Source organism: Vespa velutina, chromosome 11 (genome assembly GCF_912470025.1).
Source record: "Vespa velutina chromosome 11, iVesVel2.1, whole genome shotgun sequence".
NCBI classification, from domain to species: Eukaryota; Metazoa; Arthropoda; class Insecta; order Hymenoptera; family Vespidae; genus Vespa; species Vespa velutina.
Window position 1 is genome coordinate 7455080 of NC_062198.1, and position 21800 is coordinate 7476879.

General features: G+C 28.6%; 6 protein-coding genes across 12 annotated transcripts; 3 read left to right on the plus strand and 3 right to left on the minus strand.

Moving 5' to 3' along the window:
• Positions 1 to 368: 368 nt before the first annotated feature.
• Positions 369 to 1638, minus strand: LOC124953122 (ATP synthase subunit d, mitochondrial-like). The gene is made up of 3 exons (XM_047504060.1): positions 1415 to 1638; positions 1031 to 1199; positions 369 to 900 (listed from the first exon to the last, which is right to left on the minus strand). The coding sequence occupies exons 1-3, from the start codon at positions 1528 to 1530 to the stop codon at positions 658 to 660; spliced, it is 528 nt and encodes a 175-aa protein (XP_047360016.1). The 5' UTR covers positions 1531 to 1638; the 3' UTR covers positions 369 to 657.
• Positions 1639 to 2027: 389 nt separating this feature from the next.
• Positions 2028 to 10088, plus strand: LOC124953121. Of its 2 annotated transcripts, none has more exons than XM_047504059.1 (8): positions 2028 to 2481; positions 3091 to 4741; positions 4834 to 5068; positions 5152 to 5261; positions 5355 to 5601; positions 5695 to 5899; positions 6036 to 6237; positions 6310 to 10088. In XM_047504059.1, the coding sequence occupies exons 1-8, from the start codon at positions 2255 to 2257 to the stop codon at positions 7879 to 7881; spliced, it is 4449 nt and encodes a 1482-aa protein (XP_047360015.1). In that variant the 5' UTR covers positions 2028 to 2254; the 3' UTR covers positions 7882 to 10088. The 2 variants fall into 2 exon arrangements, with proteins under 2 accessions (XP_047360015.1, XP_047360013.1); XM_047504057.1 differs by having other exon boundaries at positions 2030 to 2481; positions 6307 to 10088.
• Positions 10089 to 10847: 759 nt separating this feature from the next.
• LOC124953128 (cytochrome b-c1 complex subunit 2, mitochondrial) lies at positions 10848 to 13772 on the plus strand. Its single transcript, XM_047504072.1, has 7 exons — positions 10848 to 10978; positions 11685 to 11821; positions 12021 to 12212; positions 12301 to 12517; positions 12687 to 13118; positions 13193 to 13414; positions 13522 to 13772. The coding sequence occupies exons 1-7, from the start codon at positions 10853 to 10855 to the stop codon at positions 13606 to 13608; spliced, it is 1413 nt and encodes a 470-aa protein (XP_047360028.1). The 5' UTR covers positions 10848 to 10852; the 3' UTR covers positions 13609 to 13772.
• A 197-nt stretch (positions 13773 to 13969) lies between these two features.
• LOC124953127 (nucleolar protein 11) lies at positions 13970 to 16805 on the minus strand. 2 transcript variants are annotated; one of them, XM_047504071.1, is made up of 5 exons: positions 16486 to 16805; positions 15813 to 15919; positions 15391 to 15726; positions 14276 to 15306; positions 13970 to 14182 (listed from the first exon to the last, which is right to left on the minus strand). In XM_047504071.1, exons 2-5 carry the CDS (start codon positions 15853 to 15855, stop codon positions 14054 to 14056), a joined length of 1539 nt encoding a protein of 512 aa, XP_047360027.1. In that variant the 5' UTR covers positions 15856 to 15919; positions 16486 to 16805; the 3' UTR covers positions 13970 to 14053. The 2 variants fall into 2 exon arrangements, with proteins under 2 accessions (XP_047360027.1, XP_047360026.1); XM_047504070.1 differs by lacking the exon at positions 16486 to 16805 and adding an exon at positions 16253 to 16479 and having other exon boundaries at positions 15391 to 15919.
• On the plus strand, positions 16560 to 20573 carry LOC124953129 (histone acetyltransferase KAT8-like). 5 transcript variants are annotated; one of them, XM_047504073.1, is made up of 8 exons: positions 16560 to 16894; positions 17404 to 17663; positions 17734 to 17824; positions 17915 to 18042; positions 18113 to 18343; positions 18420 to 18664; positions 18764 to 18979; positions 19601 to 20573. In XM_047504073.1, the coding sequence occupies exons 1-8, from the start codon at positions 16699 to 16701 to the stop codon at positions 19626 to 19628; spliced, it is 1395 nt and encodes a 464-aa protein (XP_047360029.1). In that variant the 5' UTR covers positions 16560 to 16698; the 3' UTR covers positions 19629 to 20573. The 5 variants fall into 5 exon arrangements, with proteins under 5 accessions (XP_047360029.1, XP_047360030.1, XP_047360032.1 ...); XM_047504074.1 differs by having other exon boundaries at positions 18764 to 18972; XM_047504076.1 differs by lacking the exon at positions 18764 to 18979.
• LOC124953131 (D-aspartate oxidase) lies at positions 19180 to 21406 on the minus strand. The gene is made up of 6 exons (XM_047504078.1): positions 21096 to 21406; positions 20692 to 20812; positions 20356 to 20501; positions 20137 to 20293; positions 19774 to 20058; positions 19180 to 19714 (listed from the first exon to the last, which is right to left on the minus strand). The coding sequence occupies exons 1-6, from the start codon at positions 21278 to 21280 to the stop codon at positions 19601 to 19603; spliced, it is 1008 nt and encodes a 335-aa protein (XP_047360034.1). The 5' UTR covers positions 21281 to 21406; the 3' UTR covers positions 19180 to 19600.
• Between the last annotated feature and the right edge of the window lie 394 nt (positions 21407 to 21800).

Below are 21800 nucleotides of genomic sequence, written 5' to 3' on the forward strand. Positions count from 1 at the left end.
AATTGCCAATATGGAGATAGCCAATCAGAACTTACAAATGAATTATATCATATTGTCAAAGCAAAACAGATATATTCCATGTTTTTATTCAGTTACGAAAAAATCTTCCAAGCATTTAAATAATAAATTTATATATACATGTGAATAAAATTATATATATATATATATATATATATATATATATATATATATATATATATATATGAATAGAATTGTATTTAAATCATATTTTATTTATTCCATTATAACCAATGAATATAGTTCTCTACCTTTTAAATATAAATGTTAAACTTTTATTAATTATTCGAGATATATTTTAATCATTTGTTTAAAATAATCATTCATTCATTCATTGCAATTAATATATATCGAAGGATCACGGAAAGTTATATATTTCTGCAAAACATTTGTAATATATAGAAAAAACTACAAAGTATCTTATTAATAAATATTTTATGTTACACGTAGAACATTGTATCATGCTGTATGCTGTATGTATTTATTTACAATAATGTATAAATCAAAAACATTTCTTAAAATGTATTAGGATTTAATTTTTTGTGGATACAGGTTAATTTAAACATCAATTGCTGCATACCAATAATATTCTTTACATATTTATAGACTACGATATTGCTATAAACTTGTAGAAATAAATTAATGATCATGATCTTGTCCAGGAGGCTTTAGAGATGCTTCTTCGGCTTCTTTCATTTCAGGTGTATGTGGCCAGATCGAGGGATTATTTACTACACCACAATGAGCTTCTGGATGATATTCCACGAATTCTTCCATTGTCATTTCAGCATATGGCATCATGGTTTTTATCGTATTAACAGATTTGTTAATATTCTCAATTTCTTTTTCAGATTTTTTGCGGTATTCTTCAATATCAATAAGCTAAACATTTTGAATTATACGTCAAAAAGACATACGATATATATACATATATATATATATATATTTATATTATATTTTAAACTACCTTTCTTATATATAACTGAATAAAGAAAAAAATAAAATACTTTACCATCTGTTTTTCTTCACTATCAATAAGAGAAGTATATTTGTCAGCTGGATATGGTACTGTTAATGCTTCGTACTCTTTCTTGAATTTTTCAACAAGACCAGGTATTGTCACATTCTTTTTGTAGTAATCCCAGTTAAGTTGTGGTGAAGATTCAGGATTTGCCATCATTCTGTAATAAAAAATGAAATGTAAGAAAACGTAGGACTTATAAATAAATCATTTGACAGTTATATCACCATACTATAAAGGATATTTAACATATATATATAATGATTTTTCATTTAAATCAAATTAAACATATTTGCTTATTGTTACTTCTTTTATATACATTAAAATATTACAAAATATTATATTATGTAATAATAGATTATTTCTTGGACTAACCGACGTAAATATTGATCAGATTTTGTTTTAAATGCCATGAAAACTTGTTTCTGTTCTTCTGGAACTCTTTCTGCTATTGCTGCCCAATTTATTGCTTTAATCGCCCTTCGCGACATTTTTTACGTTTAATATGAAATACAAGGTTTAATGACTACAGCACTTTGAACCAGAGGCACCAAGAGCCACACTAAAGTAGGCAGGCAGGCAGGCAGCCTAAAAAGACCACGTAATATCTGTTTTGGTTTTATACAGTTTACATATATATATATATATATATATATATATATATATATAAACTTGGAATAAAAATTAACTAGAATTGATATAATCTATTTTTATCGAAAAACGTGTTTTCTGCTTAAATTGAGCAATTGAAAATTAAATTACAAGTAGATAAGAGAAAAAAAGTATTAGTACAATAGTGACTCGTATAATATCAGTTAATCAGATCGTTCAAATATAATATTCATAACTATCATGCGAAATAGGCTTAAGGAAATGCAGAGCGAAGGAGAGAAAGGAAATTGAGAAAAGGAAAAGAAGGAGAGGCTAATGAAGTTTCCAATGGTATACGAGTGGTGGCGTTACCGTGCGTTGCTTGATTCAAAATCAGAATCGAGTTCGTTGAAACTCGGGCGAATCGAGACGAATTTGTACGAGTAGAACTGGATCGATAAAACAGGAATATGGCCGTGAAGGGGGTAGACTGGGGTGTCGGCGAGGGTGGGCGGCGATCAGGCGGTTGAGCATAAAGAGGATAGGATAATATCGGTGTGCGCGCGTCCTCTTCGCTAACTTCGATTTCGCCACTTTAATGTCGGCGGAGACGAGGATGTAGTTATGCCGAAGAAAAGCACGAAGCATGTGAAGGAATCTGGGATAACGAAAAGTTCCCATCACGGTTGTGATTCCGGCACGAGTAAGGATATCAAAGTGAAGCATTTTCGAAGTGTTCACATTGGCGTTACAAATGGAAAGCGTTGGTTATCTCTTAAAAAAAGGCTGGGATTGTCGACGGACGAAGACCTCGCAGTTTATCTTCTCGATCTTGCTGAATCAATCGTCAGGTAGGTTCAATGGTTGTACAATCGTTATGACGTCGTTGTTGGTGTGCATTAAACATCTCGACTTGCATCAAAGATTTCTCTTTCTCTATGCGCATGGGGTAGCTGTCACTCTGTCGGGGTTTCCCCTCTACTGTCAACCGTCTGTTATACTGAATCGCCATCTTGCCGCAACGCGCCGGAGGGGCAAGGGAGGATGATCGATATCTGATCAAAAGCGCGGGATAATGGTCTTGTTTCCAATACTTTTCGAAATTATGTCAATCGCATTTATCTAGCCATATTTATGTCAATCCTTCTTTTTGATACTTTCTATTAAAAGGAACTGATAAGAAAGATTATATATTTCAAGGATTTTAATTATCATCATAGCTATAGATTTTTATTTAAGTATTAAAGAAAATAAAGAAGAGAGAATCACACGGACGCGAATCAGTGTTACTTTTAATAATAACGTGTAGTACGAATGAAATTGAAAATATATATCGAAATAATATTTTTACTATATTATATTTAATTGTATAACAAATAATATAAATTTTTATTAATTTTATGAAATTTATACGAATAAATTATAAAGATACTTGTGCATAATAATTTTGTTATTTTTAGACAAGATAATAAATGCAATGGTCTTGAAGAATGGAAAACAAATGGCAAAGAAGGAAGGGACTCAGAAATTGTCAAGACTGAAAATTCAATAGATGATACGGAAGAACCTCTTCGTCGAAGCCTAAGAAAGCAGAGTACTTCTATATGTCCAGAACCTGATGTTTCATCTACCGACACGATACAATCTTTACAAACAGAAGTACATGATGAGATTATTAAGCTCCATGTACGTCATAGTTCAAGATCCAAACATCATAAAAATAAGGCTAAACATCATAAAGACAAACGCAAGAAAAGAAGACACTTAAAAAATGCACAGAACGTAGAAACAAGTAAGGATTATAGGTTACAGGAAGAGAAAAGTCTCAATAAAAATACAAATTCAGTTATTTGTAATACCGAGATAAATACAGAAGCAGATACTAAATCTAAATTAGATGTAGAATGTTTTCATGACGCTCCAAAAAATATCGAATCTGTTATGACAAAGACTGAGCATATAGATAGTATAGGATTTATAAAGGATGTAAATAGTGAAAAGAACGAGTTAAATTGCAATAGCAAAGGTATCGATATACCTAATGGAGTAGCACAGATTGGAGAAGATACATCTAAAAAAAATATACAACCACAAACTACTCCAGCTGTCTCTTCTCCTGAAAAGAATATTGTGAATGAATCTGTTGTCAAAGTTGTAAAAGATATATTAAGCTCTCAAAATATGGAAAATGCAGAGAATAAAAAAATTCATGAAACAGAAACCAGATTACATAAGGAACAAAACACAGAATCTCAGGAAAATAGTAGTTCAATTTCTAATGTGTTAGGTGAAGCGGCTAATGCAAAAGCTTTAGAAGAGCGTAAATTAAAAAAGAAAAGAAAAAGACCAAAACATGAAACTGATGGAGAGGAGAATATCGCCAGAGATACACCTGATGATTTTTTGGATGATGCTATGCACAAACATCGACGAAAAAAGCACAAGCATACTAGTGAGCACAAAAATAAGAAGCATCATGATGTGCGAAAAGCACCACAAGATGGAATCGTTACTCAAAAAGAGACTTCAAATTCGAATACACCAGAAAATGAATCTGTTATCTCAGTAATAGATAAAACTCAAATTGACGTAAACTTCGATGGTAATATATCAGAGCCTCATAGATTGGCAATTACAATAAAACTTTGCCAAGAATGTAACAGTCGGCACTTGCAAGATGCATGTCCACTCAATACACCTCAATATACTATAACAGACTCTATAACGTATGAAGATTGGTTAAATAAATACAAAGAAAACCTTGAAGTAATTAAGGCTTTAAAATCTGATGATCCTATGTCAGAAGGTTATGGAAGATTACCAGATGATGGTTTTGAGTCGGATGAAGATTCAATACCTGTAGATCATTGTAAATTGAAAGCAAAGATACAGAGGGAGGAAAAGCAATTACTCATAGATTCAGACAAACCTTTGTACGCTAGAGATTCTTTACCTGAATGTTTTGAATTAAAAATTACAACAGCAGAACATGGTCTTGGAATTTATGCCAAGAACCCAGTTCCCATGTATGCCAAATTAGGTCCATTGGTTGGTAAACCTGTAAAAGAAATGGACATACCAGATGATTTTCCTATGAGACATATTTGGGAGGTAAATTGAATGCATGAGTTTTTTATCATATTAAAAAAAAAAATATAAGTAACAAAGCTCTTGTATTGAGCGACTACTTATTTTCTTTTTAGATAGATAATAATGGTAAAGCTTCGTATATCAGTACCACTAATCCATTGAAAAGCAATTGGATTCGTTACATGAGACCAGCTGAAACAAAAGAAGGAAGAAGTGTAACAGTAATTACAAAACAAGGCGAATTACATCTTATCACTACACAAAACATTATGTCAGGAATGGAACTGACTTATTGGGCAGATTCATTGTCTTCAGCATGGACTAGGAAGAATAAAATTGATAAAACAAGTATATAAATATTATTTTATTAATTTTAGTACAATAATGTAATAAACTTTTTAATTAATTAATTTAACTTTGATTATTTTTAGATTGTGGTGGATGTAATTTAAATTTCGCCCATCCTATGTATTATCGTTTGCATTGTTGCGTTTTTCATGATACCAATTATAGTTTGACTATTAGAAAATATCATTGTAAGGTAAGATGTATATTGCTTTTCATAATAATATAATTTTGCATATTGCTTTCATAACATTATATTTTGCACATATAACAAAAGATTTTATATTAGGTATGTGGAGCTGCTGTTCTAGGAAAAGACAATATCATGAAACATGCGGCGGAATTACATGCAGGACGTGGTGCATACCAATGTCAGTATTGCAAAAAATTTTTTTTAAGACTGAACTATCTTGAAATGCATAGAACATATGGATGTGCACACAATCCGCAACGTTCTAGGCCATTGTGCGATTTTTGTGGACGTAAATTTTGTCAACCTCAAAAACTCAAAGTACACATTAAAAGAATGCATAGTGGTAAGAATATAATATATATAAATATATAAACAAGTAGACATATTTTATACATAAAATTTCCTTATTTAATTATTATTTATTTATTTTCAATAGATATGTCCGAAGTACTCAGGGAATTCCAATGTAAACTTTGCTTAAAGCTTTTGGGCTCTCGTGCAGCTCTTCAACGACATATGAAAGAGGTTCATCATAAAGATGTAGTAGGAGCAGCGACATGTGATCGATGCGGAAAAATGTTCCAAAATAAAAGTAATTTAAAAATACACATGTTGACTCATAGTGGTGTTAAACCTTTCAAGTAAGAATATTGTGTTAATATAAATATTATTATTATTAAATAGTAATATCTTTACATTATATTCTTTCTATATATATTTATATGATATTTTCTGAGAAAATGACTTCTATCTATTAATGGAAAATATTTTTCACAGGTGTAAAGAAAATTGTTGTAAAGCTGCTTTTACTACGAAGCAATGTTTGCAATTTCATTATAAAAAGGTACATGGGCTCACAGAGGAAATGATGCCTAAAATCGAAAGATCGGTTGCATACACTTTCGATGCTTATAGTGGTGGTCTTGTGGAAGATGCTGGACGTGGTAAAACTCCTCGTTTGAGTAGAAGAAATTCACAAGTATGTGTGATATATTTGTAATAATATATATGAAATATTCGAAAATGTAAGCAATATTTATTCTTATAGCAGGATAATAGCAACAGTTTACCATCTTTGGATGATTGTAGTTCAGAAAGTAGCTTAAAAGTTGAAACAAATACAAATACTACACATCCTGCTATAATGGAGTTTCCAAGTGGAACAAATACTACACCCAAATATACAGTAGAGCATGATACTAAAGTATCGAGTGCTTCTGCACGTGTTACAATGCCCGTACCAAGTGGTATTGATACGAACGTAGAGAATGTACGTACAGATGTAGATTTGTATGCCGCATCAAGGATACAAAGTAAAGGAAGCAAAAAATGGCTGGGTGAATATAATCCTACTACAACATCGGACATACCAACTTCGCATTTACCACCTGTCCCACCAGACGTATATGAATTTGAAGATAGCAGAAAGGAAGAAGAAGAAAAAACAGTCTCTACAAGTGCTACAACACAATCTCTAATAGATAGTAGTAAGCTGGGCCTTAGTGTATACAGAAGAACAGAAAGTGCAAATGCTAGCTTACTTGTTGAAGCAGCTTTAGATGCTGCTGAGAGAGACATAGGAGCAGTTTCTAGTCCAATGTTGGAAGACAATGATCGTGATGCAAATTTATATTCTATTTCTACACAATTACAGTCACCATTACCACAAAGATCTCCAAATCATTTAGACTCATACATTCAGCAACAAGATGAATTAATGTCACCAGCACCTACACCGGATAATCGGCATACTCCGCCTAGTCACTTGCATGTGGATTATCATCTTCACCGACCTGTGGATTATATGAATGCATCCAGAACACATAATATCGAACAGTATCTACATCACGAAGATTTACCACGTGTTTCTTCTCCAAATAGTTATATTCACATACCACAAGAAGACTTGGTATCTCCTTCAGCTACACCAAATTCACGATATCAAGATATACACCATCACCATCAAATGCCCACTGATAATTTATCAAGCGACGAAGGTGACTCAGTAGCTCAAAATCTTAGTCTTTCTGTCAAAGAGAAAGCTTTACAGCTAGATTTGTCAACATCATATAAGTATGATCCTCTTGAATCAGATTTTGGTAGAGAAAGATCAAACTTTGAGCCTCTTGTACTGAATAGTGGGGAACTTCAAGGTCTAGATATGTCAGCTAGAGGATTTCATCATAGTTTTGGTGCTCAAGTACAAAATACAAGGTATCATCATCATCATCATTTATATGAAATAACCGAACGGCAAAGTGTCGATCTCAGTAGGACTGGTGGCTATTCCATGTCTCCACCACCACCACCACCACCTCCTCCACCCTATTCTCATAGTGATGTTTTGCGGGTTGTTAGTTTAGATCTTACACCTGGTGGAAGGCACAGTGTTGATCTAAGTCTTTCAAGATCACATCATTTGCACAGTTCTGGAACTCGTGTTATTACTAGCCAGCAACAAGCTAGTTCTTCTACCCCGCATATAGTACCTGACACAATTGAAGGACGAATTTTATCTCCACCCCCGCCTCCCTTACCGGGATACAATCCAAGTTATCCTGTAAGCCCAGCTCCATATCATCCTCCTAGGCCAGCATACCATCATTATTCTGGTTATTATTAATAAATCGTAACGTAAATCACAAACCTTAACTTTTAAAATTACATTTTAATTACAAAGTAAATTCATATACAGAGCTCAAGTCTGCAGTTTGTATACGATATAATGGAACTATACATCGTTATTCCATTTTATTTTTATCTTAACAACCATACATGATGTATATAAATGGAAGATTTTAGAAAAATATTGTTTTGTTTATAGTCTTTGTTATTGACGCTATGTCATTTTGTCATATCATTACTTTAACCAGCATTTTAGGATTCAAAAAATTTTATTGTTTTCTTGAGAATTCACTTTAACAGATAATACTCGTTGTATTATCAGATTGATTAAGAAAACTGCCACTTTGATACATGTATTTCTAAGATAGAAATAGATTATTACATACTACAATAGCTTGTTCATTAGCAATGGGAAAAAAGTATTGTTTTATCAATTAATTTATATATTTTTATTTCTATTTATAATTAGAAAAATTTTATGTTCAAACTAAGGACAGGAGGCTTTTATCAAAAGGATAATATGACATAATATATATATACATATATATATATATATATATATGTTATATTATCAGTATAACATTAGGATCTGAATTATGCACAAAAAAAATATATTTGCATTAAGATAAAACATTATATCATTTCCAAAGTATCTGTGTGAAAGAGAGATATATAGCTCAGCAGATGCAACAGTATGTGTGTGATATAAGAGTGATACATGTATGTATGCATCCTTTAAATTGAACAATATTATTTTTTTAAGGTATTGGATAATGAAACTTTATGAATAGCTCTGTTCTAGATATTTAAGCTGTATGAACCGTTAAAAATTATTAAGTTCTCTTTGGTTATGTAGCTATTAGATTTATTATTTATTACATTCTTTTTTCCATTTTTATACGAAACATGCCATATGTAATGGTTATCCCCTGTTAATATGGATCATTGGGATAGATAAATTTCAGATATCATGATCCAGTACCACGTCCGTGATAATTAATGTTATAAAAAGTTGTTACTTAGCTTCTAGCTTATATTCTTCTATTTCAGATATATACTCCCAACAAAAAATACTCCATATAAGATGAGATTAGTCACTATTTCATACTAATAACATCCTGGGTAGTTTGACATTGCTGTCATGTATATTTTTCAAATTAAAGATATGCGGTGTATAAGAGAAACAGTTTTAACATATAATATTATACTTATGATTCAAGAAGAAAATTGTAGCTTATAAATATGTATTTAAAGTTATTATCTCATTAGTGTGCAATTTTTAGAAAATAACACATTTAATTAATTATTTAAAACATTACTATATAACGTTAATAATACATAAAGTTGCAGACAAATGATTTAATTACTTTAAATGTACAAAAGAAGATTGTAGTGAATAGTATTACCCAGGATTTTAAAATTTATGAAATAATTCAATCAGGATGCCTAATGGTAGCACTAAGTATACATCTGTATGGTGATAACAAATTACAATGTTCTTTTTTATTCTAGTCATTATATATGTGTAATAACACATTAGCTATGTAATGAATGGTTTGGCTATTGCAGATGAGTGCAAAGCATAATGTATACATAGAATTTTTGAAAATATCTATCTTAAACATATTTGTTTATTCTTAATATTATCTTTTCAGTATCACATCAGGTTTATTCTAAGAAATGTTCAAACAAAAAAACTTAAAGTACAGAAGTACTAGAAAATAGTACAAGTTTATATTTTTTTTAATTGATGTTATTAATCGTACTATGGAACAATTATTACATTTTGATAGAATATATGTATTAAGTATACATATAATTTTGTATATAATAAACATTTATTTGTATATTTTATTTAATAACACGCATGTATTCATTATGTACTCATTTGCAAAATCCATATTTATTTGCGTGTAGCTTCCAACTTTTTATGATTGCGCTCACTAGCCATTTATTGAAACCAAAGATCTAGATCTATTGTAACATTTGTGCCAAATTTCAAGGCGCTCATTTTTATGTATACAACTTTAATTAATATAAATATCATTTCTTCACTTTATAGGTGTACAAAGAAATACTATCTTAATAATGTTAAAATTTTATGATATTTTGTCAAATTTTGTGATTATTTTATTTTATATATATATACACTGTATGAAGATATGTAAAAATGTTTCACATTTATATATGTTATATATGAAAGGTACAGTATATAATTTGTAAATTTATATTTTTATTTTTATAATTATTTCTATAAAAAGTGCAAACAATTTTGTTTCATTCGGCACAAAATATTAATAAGTAAACTTTTTTTAAAATCTTTGCATTCAATTTTTTAAAAAGTATGTGAATTGAAGATAGACATATCCGATTGTCATAATGATGTGTTATAATTATTATAACTATTGCATTAGAAAAGTTAAATTATAATTAACGAAGCTATTGCTATGGGATTTTTATAATTATAATATAATCTACATTTAAATTGGTCATATGTTCATATTCTATTCATATTCTTTTTAAAAATAATGGGATTATAAAAATATAAAATACAGTAAATATTTCAATCATTGTAGTAAATATTTCAAATCAATGATTTCAATTAATTTAAGTTACATTAATTGTACTCAGTTCAATTAAAAGTGTATTTTATATATTATACGTAATGTTAAAAAGAAGCTTAAGATGAAAAATATCGTAAAAATTATGCAAAATTCAAAAGAATAAAATTCACGAGTACAAATGTGGCACAGAATATATTTGTATCGGGTTTATTAATATTGTAATAATAATAGAATGCAGCAGTCATAAAACAACCCAAAATAATATATTTTGAGTCTTTATTCATTTATTACCTTTATCCCATTATTTATTATATTGAAGTGATATTTTCTACATGTTAAAAACTTTAATAACATGACAGACATTTAAAAATTCGCGCCTCAAATCGAGATCATCGATATTTGATTATGTTCTTTCACTCCAGCGCCACGCAACACACACAGTCGTCTTTTTACATTTTGGCGAAGTGGTCTTTAAGGAACACGAAAATGGCTTGTTCCGCCGTACGGTCGCCTATTCTCCGTAACTCTGCGGTAATTATTAATTTGTATACTTTTATTTATGATTATTTATAAAATAAATATACAGGCAATGTCAATTTTTTTGTCAAATGTAAAATACAATCATATCTGTTGAAATATTGTATTTCTGATTAGTATGAGTGTTATGTAAATGTTTCATGGATTTTATATGTCATATATTTCATATCTTTTAAATTTTTGCCTTGTACTCAATACTCTAATTTTTACATATCATTTGTAATTTTTTAATTACATATTTGTGACTGTAGAAATATTATGTTTAATGTAAATAGAATTAGTAAAATTATAATGAAAATAATATTTATGTATTATTCGTGGAAAATATTTAATTTTGTATTATTAGATATATAAATATAAAAATAAGAGAATTCGTGTAAAATAAATAATAAAATCATATACAGTATTAAAATGTGGTGTAAAAATAATTAAATATTCTATAATAATGTCTGTAATAAGCAATTGATATAATATCGCTTTATATTTTAATGTAGTAATACAGCCTTCAAATATCTGATATTATTATTGAAATTTATAAATTATTTCTATTATTTATTTTAATAATTTCATATAAAATGCAATAACATTATATACATTATATTTTCTTTCTCATTTACAATCAAGTAACTGATATGACAAAATTTTCATATTTTAAAAATATTATAAATAAATATAATTTAATAAATCCATTATATTTTAGGTGAGACATTATGCAACTGCTACTGCTACCCAGACTTGTGCCGCAACTTGTCTTGAAACTAAAGTACTAAATAATAAGATTGTAGCTGCATCTCTTGATAATAATAGTCCTATATCACAAATTTCTGTTATCTTCAGGTAAACTGAAAACATGAATACAAAGCATCATTCATGTTTTTATAATATTTTTATAAATGTGATTACACAAAAAATATTATAACATTTTAATTAGCAATTTCTAAAAATCATAATCAATTAAATATCATGTATTTTTTAAGATATTGTTAGAGAATATATATCATATAACAAACTAATAACAAATAAATGTTATATTAAGGGCTGGTCCACGAAATGAAACTTATCACACTCAAGGTGTTAGTCATCATTTACGTATTGCAGCTGGTTTGACTACATGTCGTTCCAGTTATTTTGGTATAACCAGGAATATACAGCAACTTGGAGGAAATATAATCGCTACAAGTGATCGTGAAAGTATTGCATATACATTACAAGTTACACGAAATAATTTGTAAGCAAAATTTACATTGTTATTTTCTTTATATATTTCATTAAGTCTATGGAGAAAAAGAAATCCATATACTTTTATATTTTACTAGGAATCAAGCTTTACAATTTTTAGAAGATATTGCTACACAACAAGCGTTTAAGCCATGGGAAATATCAGATCAGTTACCTAGATTACGTTATGAGTTATCAAGAATACCTGATATAACACGTTTACTTGAACTTCTCCATAGAACTGCTTATCGTTCGGGTCTTGGCAATTCCTTGTATTCACCTAAGCGACAAGTAGGAAAAATTAATTCTGAAACTGTAAGTAGTATTTAAATTTATCATTTTTTATATAAACGCACCCATTGCATATTAATAATATATATATATATATATATATATATATATATATATATATATATATATATATATATATATATAACGAAATAATACATATACATGGTAGTAATTAATCTTTATTACTTTATAGTTACAGCATTTTGTCAGTTCATGGTTTACGGGATCAAGGTGTGCTGTTGTTGCAACAGGTGTTCCATTTTCTGAAGTATGTTCATTTGCTTCAGCCTTAAATGTAAAATCAAGTGATGCTTGTGATCAACCTACAAAATATTATGGTGGAGAACTTCGTAAGGAACGTAATTCGTCAACAGCCAGTGTAGCAATAGCTGTAGAATCTGCAGGTTTGAATAAAGAAAATGATGCTTTAGCATTGGCTGTATTACAAAGAGCTTTGGGTACTGGACCACAAGTGAAATGGGGATCAAGCATAAGTCCACTTTACAAAACTGTGTCTGGTATTGCTGGTAAACAATCATTTGCTGTTTCCGCCTTTAATGCTGTTTACTCTGATTCCGGTTTATTTGGTATTGTAATCTGCAGTGAACCTAGTATAGCTGGATCAGTGAGTACCATCCTTACAGTTATCACTATTAAATACGTTAATATACGCAATTAAAACAAATTTATATATTTCAGATAACAGCATGTACCTATAAGATGTTGAAGTCTCTTAATTTGTCAGATGCTGATATTAGTCGTGGTAAAAATGCATTGAAGGCTGACATTTCATGTGCTACTGAAAGTGATAGTGGACTTTTAGAAATCTTTCGGCAACAAGCTTTATTTAAGGGCCAAGTTTGTACGCCACAGGAAATTATTGCAAGTGTAGATAAAATCACTGCAAATGATGTTAAAAATGTATGTAGATCACAAAGATTAACATTTTTTAAATGGATCTTACATAATGTTTCTAATAAATACAATAGTTCACTAATTTTTTGAATCTCTAATATTTATTTATTTAGGTAGCTGGAAAGTTAGGCTCTGGTAAACCATCTCTAGCTGCAATTGGTGATATTTGCAGTGTTCCAAATTTAGATGAATTGAGTTAGATATTAAGCCTAATATTCCTACGAAATTAGTCCAATTATTAATAAACATCAGATTCATAAAGCGAATGAACGCTTTTACCAGTTCTTAAAAACAGTATATACATGATCCATTACGGTTGTATTGTAATACTTCTGTACATACCAAATAAAAATAAATATTACTATCCTGTTTTTTTATTTTAAAAATATATTAAAGGGTATATGTGTTACAATAAAACTTCAACAGTATAATAATTAGGTATGTACAAGTTATCATATACAAACTGATCTCAAGACAAATGAGTAACAATTTTGTAGAAAATATAAATCCTTTAAAAATGAAAAACCTAAGGAAAATAATAATTTATTTTATCAATGCAAGTAAAAATTACATTACTGTTTATTTACAGAACCAATATAACTTTGATAATATAAATTATTATGTAATTTAGTCCTTATATACTTTTCAATAAAATTTTATTTCTTCTATAGAATAAAATTTATTATAATTTTTCACAGAAGGCTTCAGCGATTTTCCATTTATTATTCTTTGTAACATAGGCCTCAAATTTTCCAAATCCTTCAATAATTGAAACTAAAAAAATATGTTAATAATTTAATTTATTGCTAAAAAAAATTGATCCAATATAAAAAGTTGAATTGATTATTAATCTCTAAAAATACTTACGTGTTCCTCCAATATTAAACTCAATTTATTAAGAAGACTTAAAACTTGAGAGTCTTGTGATAAAATATAATGCTGATAGTGAGAGTCAAGAAGAAGATTAGACCAATCATATAACTGTTTGTTATTTGGCTCAAATGTATCAAGCGCATTATTTACAGTTTCTTGAATATCTAATTTTTCAATTAAATAATTTAACAATCTAAGTACTTCATTAAAATTTAAGCCTGTCTTTAGGTATGATAATAAAAAAACATCAGAATAACTAATACTAAAGATTTTGTCCAGAAAATTACTTCTTGTACAAAGAGTTTTTTGATCAGACATACCATTACTCATACCATTTTGCAAAGGAATAAATATGTCATCTGAAGTTCTTAATGAAAATGCTAATAAATCTGTTAATAATTTTTCAGGTAAATCCTCGAAAGTATTTAAACACCAATTTATTGCAATAATGTCTTTAGATTCAATTAACTGTGGTATTAAGACTTCTTGTATTCTTGCATCACTCAATCCTTCGCTTATGTAAGATAATATTTGTTTTGATATATTTTGTGGTATGTCATTTTCCAAAAATTTTGATAGTTTTGGTTGTGTATTTTCCCATTGAGCTATTATTGAATCTTGCACAATAACTACTTCATCTTCTTCATTTTCATTATTGTTTTTAAAGCGTACAGACGAACCCAGCATAGCTGCTATCCTCTGTGGTGCAAGACGATACGGAGCAACAGCTAAATGTCTATTTGCTGCAAGTAGTAGTTTGTCCTCTACTCTCCACAATTTAGCTTCTTTCGTATAAAGTTTTAATTTTTGGGTTGCTTGCACTAATTTAAATTGTACATTATATATCATTAGAATAGCACCTTCTTCTGATACATCTGCTCCATAAGCAGCTATCATTGTTTCATTCAACGCTGTCATTATAACAGGATACTTCGTATCAATATTTGTAATAACACTGAGTAATTTACTTGGCTCTGAATCAGAGGCATCCATTAATGAATGACTGTACAATCTACCATGAGACCCTGAAATTGGATAAATAGTGATTTTTTATGGACAATGATATAATTATGATTAATATTGATTAATTTATCAAATTATTCACTTACACAAAGTTAAAAGGTATGCATTACATTTGTTCTGCATGACTACATGAGCAACAAGTTCTTCCGAAGTACGTTTTAATTCTGTTCTTTTAATATGATCTAACTGTGCACAGTTATCATTATCAAGTTCAACAATAATATAATTATATGTTTGATCTATTCTTGTTAATCCGCATAAACTTGCTTTACCATTCAAGTATATTAATTGACAATCTAATAATTTCTCTTCAAAATTTAAAATTCCTTTGTTGCACCAAGATTTTCTATTCTGTAATGCCCATTCTAAAGATGCTGTAGCTCCATTTTGTTGTACCAGTACCGGTGGTAAATCATCGTGAACTAAAATTGTATGGAAGGGAAATTGAAATTTATATCCCTTAACATTATTTAAGTCAGACTCCTCAACAGACCATACTTTAACTTTCCTTTCATTAAATACAGCTGCATATCGATGAGCTGTTTTATCATAAATTACTGAAGTTGTAAGTCTTTCTTTGCTTGACCAACTACTTATTTGTTTCAAGTCTTGCAACTGAAAATATATATTTATACATATATACGTATATATATATATATATTATTTCTATACACACATACACGTAGCATTATTTATTTCTAAGAAATATTAAGTTTCTTACATAAAAATATATAAAAATTGGACAAAGCCATTAATATAAACAATAAGAAAGAAAACTTGTTACTCTCTTTTACTCATAAAGATCTTAAAGTTATTTACTCATTTCCTTTTGTAAAGACATCATGTTTTAGAAGGATATAATTAATATCAAAATCAATTGATTGCATAAAATAATATAAGAAATTGTATTATTGTTCTTAATTCATTAATATTTAAAGAAAATCTAACCTTGTATCTTATCACAATATTTCTACCAAGAGTAACGATAGCACAACCTGAATCTGAATCTTTTTGGACTCCTAATAGATTTTGTTGGTCGATCAATGGACACAATGTGTAATACGAACTGAGTTTAGCCATTTCATAAATATTTTAGAAACGAGCCAAACATTAGAAGAAAACGCGGTAAACTACGTACACGTGAGTATTCGCGGTACAAGTTAATATAGTGAAATACATACATATACAACTTCATAGTCTAGAACGATGTCTGAAATCGGTCACAGATGTAGTATATATTAAGATAAATAATTTCAGAGGGCACCACGTGAATAATAGCACGGTCTAAACGTGAAGGTGAAGGTGATGGCGTCAGTGAATGCAATGATCATCTATTTACAGACGATTCTAGATGACGAATATCGTCTTATCGTGTAGTAATATACTACTAAAAAATGGCTGAACCACAAGAGCAAAAGAGTAAAGAAAACACAAGTGCTGGATTAAAAGATGTAATGGTGAAGCACGAGAAACGCGAGGGTACGCTAACAAATGGCGGGAAGGGATCCGGCGATGACGCAGACAGTCTTGAAGAATTACCGTTGGATATTGGCGAACATTATCTTGTTCGAAGATCCGACGATTCGTGGCGTAAATAAATAATATCATAGCATGCTTATTTATTTAATTTCATTTGATTTTCTTACTTTATTTTTCTTTAGTTTTTGTTTCTTACTTTGCCGGCTTTTACATAATAATGTAAATATTTTCATTAGAAATTAAATAACAATATAATAGTATTCAATTAACGTAACATACAAAAAACAAGAATATTCTAATAAATCCAAAGAATAATGGTTATAACGTTGTAACTCTCAAGATTTTATAAAATTTCAAGAAATACATATAATTGATATATTTTATACTGATAAGGTATAGAATAATAATTTTGTAGAATTCATTTCCACTGATAATAATAATAATGTTAAGATATTTACATGTATTATATTATAATACGTAGATTCAAGTTGTATATATAAAACAATTGACAATTTGAATTTATAAATACATAAATATATATTATTTATCATTTTAATATCATAGAATTAAAATGAAATTTAAATTATTCATTCTTGTTATTCATGAATTATTGAATTTAGATCCGGCCGAAATTATACAAACACGTTATAATGAAAATGAAAGTCATTATGAATATTATGTTCACTACGAAGGACATAATAGAAGACTGGATGAATGGGTACCTCGTGATAGAATTATGTCCAGTAGATTTGATATGAGCGATCGAAGTTGGAAAAGTGGAGATAGAAATTCTAGCAATGATTTATTAGCAGATTCTTCTGATCGTAAAATTACAAGAAATCAAAAAAGAAGACACGATGAAATTAATCACATACAAAAGGTATGTTTACTTTTTTACTACAAATAAAATTTGTATGAAAATTTTAACTTCTATTGTTATACTTTCACAGACTTATGCAGAAATGGACCCAACGACTGCTGCTTTGGAAAAAGAACACGAAGCTATAACAAAGGTTAAATATATTGATAAAATTCAAATTGGTAAGTGTTGATTTATGTATTTTCCATATTTATGTACAATGCATATTTATCGTAAAATAAGTCTCATGACTTTTAGAAGTTTCATTATAGGAAAATATGAAATTGATACTTGGTACTTCAGTCCATATCCAGAAGAATATGGTAAACAACCAAAACTTTGGATTTGCGAATATTGCTTGAAATATATGCGTCTTGAAAAAACATATAGATATCACATGGTAAGACCTATTTTATTAAATTTTTCATATATTATTTATCACTTCATGAACATTAATTATTTTTTCTCAGAGTGAATGTACTCATAGACAGCCTGTTGGGAAAGAAATATATCGTAAAGGAACACTGAGCATTTGGGAGGTGGATGGTAGAGAACATAAAATTTATTGCCAGAATCTTTGCTTATTAGCAAAATTATTCTTGGATCATAAAACACTTTATTTTGATGTTGAACCGTTTCTTTTCTATATTCTGTGTGAAGTGGATAAACACGGAGCACATTTAGTTGGATACTTTTCTAAAGTAATAGATATTTTATTTTTAAAATTAATCAAATAGGTGATATCTTCTCAAGTATACAAGTCGTTTTTGTTTCTAGGAAAAAGAATCTCCTGATGGCAATAATGTAGCTTGTATATTAACATTACCTCCATTTCAAAGACAAGGATATGGAAAATTGCTTATTGCTTTTAGTTATGAACTTAGTCGAATCGAACAAACCGTTGGAAGTCCAGAAAAGCCCTTAAGTGATTTAGGAAAATTATCTTATCGTAGTTATTGGAGTTGGATACTTTTAGAAATTCTTAGAGATTTCCGTGGAACACTTAGCATTAAAGATTTAAGGTAAACTGATAATAATAGTATATTACATCAAAAATAAAGATATACATATATATATATATATGTATGTATATATATATAGATTAAGGATTCATTTTTCAGCCAAATGACTAGTATTTCACAAACAGACATCATATCAACGTTACAAAGTATGAATATGGTAAAATATTGGAAAGGTCAACATGTAATTTGTGTAACTCCTAAATTGGTTGAAGAACACATAAAAAGTAGTCAATACAAAAGGCCCAGACTTACTGTAGATAGTAGTGCATTAAGATGGGGTGCACCACCTCGGAAAAATGTGAAACCTGGTAAAAAGTAAAACGTGAAACGATTTAACTCAACAATTTTTGCTACTATAAAAGTGATCTATTAATTTTTTTGACTAGTTACGTGTTATGAATAAAGTAAAATTAAAGATAGAGTGATACTCATCATAATATTAATCTTATAGAATTCTTTATGAAAGCTATATATAGATGTGAAAAAATCGTATAAATTTGATTTATGTTCAAAAATTGATACGGAATGCTTTGTTCATTTATTGTAGCTTACACTTTTATAGTAATTGAAATTTTCGAAATTTGTAAAATATTTAGAATTTTATAACTTCATCACAACATTTTAAATTAAAAAACAAAATAAAATATATTTATTTATTAATAATTATATAATTTTCAAAAAGTTACCTACAAATATACAACATAATTTTTCAAGTTCATAAAAATTAAATATTAGAATTTTTTATATAATTTGAAATAGCTTGTACAAAACAAAGAGCAGGTGTGATATCATACAGTATTAGTATTTAATTTTTTTTTTTTTATAGATTCGGTAATAAAATATATATTTATCAAGCCATATTTTATCAGGCATAAAAATGATATCTTTACAAATATTAATTATTAATTCTGAGTATTAACATGTATTATACATCAGTTACAGTTTTGCGATAGATGATCTGTGAGCATTTATAGCTAATTGTACAGCATATTGAGCAGTACCAGGAGCTGTGCAAACACCATAACCGCCATGCCCATAATTATGTATTATCTATAAAAATTGTTTTACAATTCATATCTTTAGTGAACAAATATGATAAAGATACTAACCGTAGTTTTAGTATATCCATTAGCAGTGAATTCTGCTTCTACTCTAACACCACCATCTCTGTGTGGCCTTAAACCTACTTCTTCTCGTATATTTTCAACCGTTCGTAAAGATGGCACAAGTGTCTCACATCGTGTACGAATTTGAGCAGATTCATATGGACATAACTTCATATTTTCAGAATCAAAATTTCTAGTTCCACCTAAAGTAACTACTCCATTAAATCCAGGAATTATATATGTATCTAGCTCACCATAGAAAAAAGTTTTTAACCAAGGAGCAGCAACCTATCCATAGAAAATGTATGCAAAATTAATCTTTATTAATAAGTGAAATAATAATTTATGTTTATACATAAAATATACTTTAATGACTTGTCCACGTATTGGAACCATATGTCTGTCACTGCATAAATTTTTAGCTCCGAGTCCAGTACAATTCATTATTATATTATATTCTGTAGTTAATTCTTTAAATGAATCTATTTTCTGTTTCTTTACAACAGCTCCATTGTGTTTTAATCTATAAAACAATATTTTCAATTTTTCATTCATTATATAATTTGCAACATAAAAATAGCTTACTGTTGTAATATCCAAGGAAGATATAATTTACATTCCGTAAGTAGTGTTGTAAAGAAACAACCATATTTCCAGTTACCTCTCACTAATTGGAATTCTTCTTCTGTTACATTTCTGTATATTGGTACCAATTTTTCCATCCAAGGGTTCTTTTTACCAATGATTTTAATAAAAAACGATTATAATCTTTTATAAAAAAAGGTATAATTTACACAATAGTAGTTGTTATTACATTTTGTTATACTCAAAAACATTATATATATATATATATACATATGTATGTGTATATATACATATATGTGTTGTATGTATTTGTAAATAACAAAATTTCATTAAAACCTTTATAATGCCTGGAGAATTAGCAAACATATAACCCGAGATAGTTGTTATTCCTGCTTGAGATGCATCTGATAGTTTACATATACTGTCATAATATGAATACGAATCTTCTATCCATTTCCTACAAAAAGATCATTCGTAATTGCATTTTCCTGTGAATTTCACTATATTCCGAATATAACTGGATTTTAGACATATTTATTTATTAAAATAAATAAATAAATAAAATAATTTTAATGTTGAAATAATCAAATGTTTAATACTTAAACACATGCAATTAAAAGTATAACGGAATTAATAACAGGACACATCTTTTTAATTTTTGATCGTGATCATCAGAAAGACATAATTTTGAAAAATGAAATAAGGAAAGAAAGGAAAAAAAGTCACATTATATCATTTACCTTGTTATCTCTTCGGTAGGTCCGCTATATGATGAACTGACACGAAATATTCCAGCTGCGACATTACTAACAATATTATCAAAATCGGAAGCAAAAATAGTTATTTGAGCATTACGCAATGTACGTTGTACTTGTAGTGCAGTAGTTAAACCTACTGCACCACCTCCAATAATTGCAATTTTCATTTTCTCTTTCAAAGAAGAATTTTACTGTTCAATTATCACTTTAATAAAGAGATAATAAAAATTGTTATCTGCGAAAAAATATTACAGCTCAACATTCTATTGGTCTAAATATTAAATCTACATAAGCAGCATATATAAAATGATACACAATTATTAATAAAAAGAAAATAAATAAATAAATAAAAATATAAAATGACACTTAAAATAATCATTTATTTAATAAGAAACTAAAATGATTTAGCTTTGTATTAATGCACTATTCTTATTTGTATAAATTAATACATGCTTGGATCAAGTAGTATCATGTGATCTTACATATTCATTTTCAAAATTGATTTAATAAATCCATTTTCAAAGATTATTGGGTATTTACAATGAAATGGTTAAATAACAAAATCCAAATTTACCTTGTTCCTTTATTTAAATGATTACTTTTAATCGGAATTATTCCTAATATTAATCGTACACATATATGTACGCATATATATATATACAAATTTCGTTATTTTTGCATAAAAAT

Bases quoted from the DNA above. Each gene is read 5' to 3' on its own strand.
- LOC124953128 (XM_047504072.1), top strand. From the start codon at position 10,853: ATGTTCTTTCACTCCAGCGCCACGCAACACACACAGTCGTCTTTTTAC. The intron at 10,979-11,684 runs GTAATTATTAAT...ATTATATTTTAG, and splicing joins CTATTCTCCGTAACTCTGCG to GTGAGACATTATGCAACTGC. The intron at 11,822-12,020 runs GTAAACTGAAAA...TGTTATATTAAG, and splicing joins CAAATTTCTGTTATCTTCAG to GGCTGGTCCACGAAATGAAA.
- LOC124953121 (XM_047504057.1), top strand. From the start codon at position 2,255: ATGCCGAAGAAAAGCACGAAGCATGTGAAGGAATCTGGGATAACGAAA. The intron at 5,069-5,151 runs GTATATAAATAT...GATTATTTTTAG, and splicing joins GAATAAAATTGATAAAACAA to ATTGTGGTGGATGTAATTTA. The intron at 5,602-5,694 runs GTAAGAATATAA...TATTTTCAATAG, and splicing joins CATTAAAAGAATGCATAGTG to ATATGTCCGAAGTACTCAGG.
- LOC124953127 (XM_047504070.1), bottom strand. From the start codon at position 16,384: ATGGCTAAACTCAGTTCGTATTACACATTGTGTCCATTGATCGACCAA. The intron at 15,920-16,252 runs GTTAGATTTTCT...ATATATTTTCAG, and splicing joins ATATTGTGATAAGATACAAG to TTGCAAGACTTGAAACAAAT. The intron at 14,183-14,275 runs GTAAGTATTTTT...ATATTTTTTTAG, and splicing joins GTTTAATATTGGAGGAACAC to TTTCAATTATTGAAGGATTT.
- LOC124953129 (XM_047504073.1), top strand. From the start codon at position 16,699: ATGGCTGAACCACAAGAGCAAAAGAGTAAAGAAAACACAAGTGCTGGA. The intron at 16,895-17,403 runs GTAAATAAATAA...TATTGAATTTAG, and splicing joins AAGATCCGACGATTCGTGGC to ATCCGGCCGAAATTATACAA. The intron at 18,665-18,763 runs GTAAACTGATAA...TTCATTTTTCAG, and splicing joins CTTAGCATTAAAGATTTAAG to CCAAATGACTAGTATTTCAC.
- LOC124953122 (XM_047504060.1), bottom strand. From the start codon at position 1,530: ATGTCGCGAAGGGCGATTAAAGCAATAAATTGGGCAGCAATAGCAGAA. The intron at 1,200-1,414 runs GTTAGTCCAAGA...TTTTTATTACAG, and splicing joins TCTGATCAATATTTACGTCG to AATGATGGCAAATCCTGAAT. The intron at 901-1,030 runs GTAAAGTATTTT...CAAAATGTTTAG, and splicing joins ATAGTGAAGAAAAACAGATG to CTTATTGATATTGAAGAATA.
- LOC124953131 (XM_047504078.1), bottom strand. From the start codon at position 21,280: ATGAAAATTGCAATTATTGGAGGTGGTGCAGTAGGTTTAACTACTGCA. The intron at 20,813-21,095 runs GTAAATGATATA...ATCTTTTTGTAG, and splicing joins CCTACCGAAGAGATAACAAG to GAAATGGATAGAAGATTCGT. The intron at 20,059-20,136 runs GTATATTTTATG...TTCTATGGATAG, and splicing joins TACGTGGACAAGTCATTAAA to GTTGCTGCTCCTTGGTTAAA.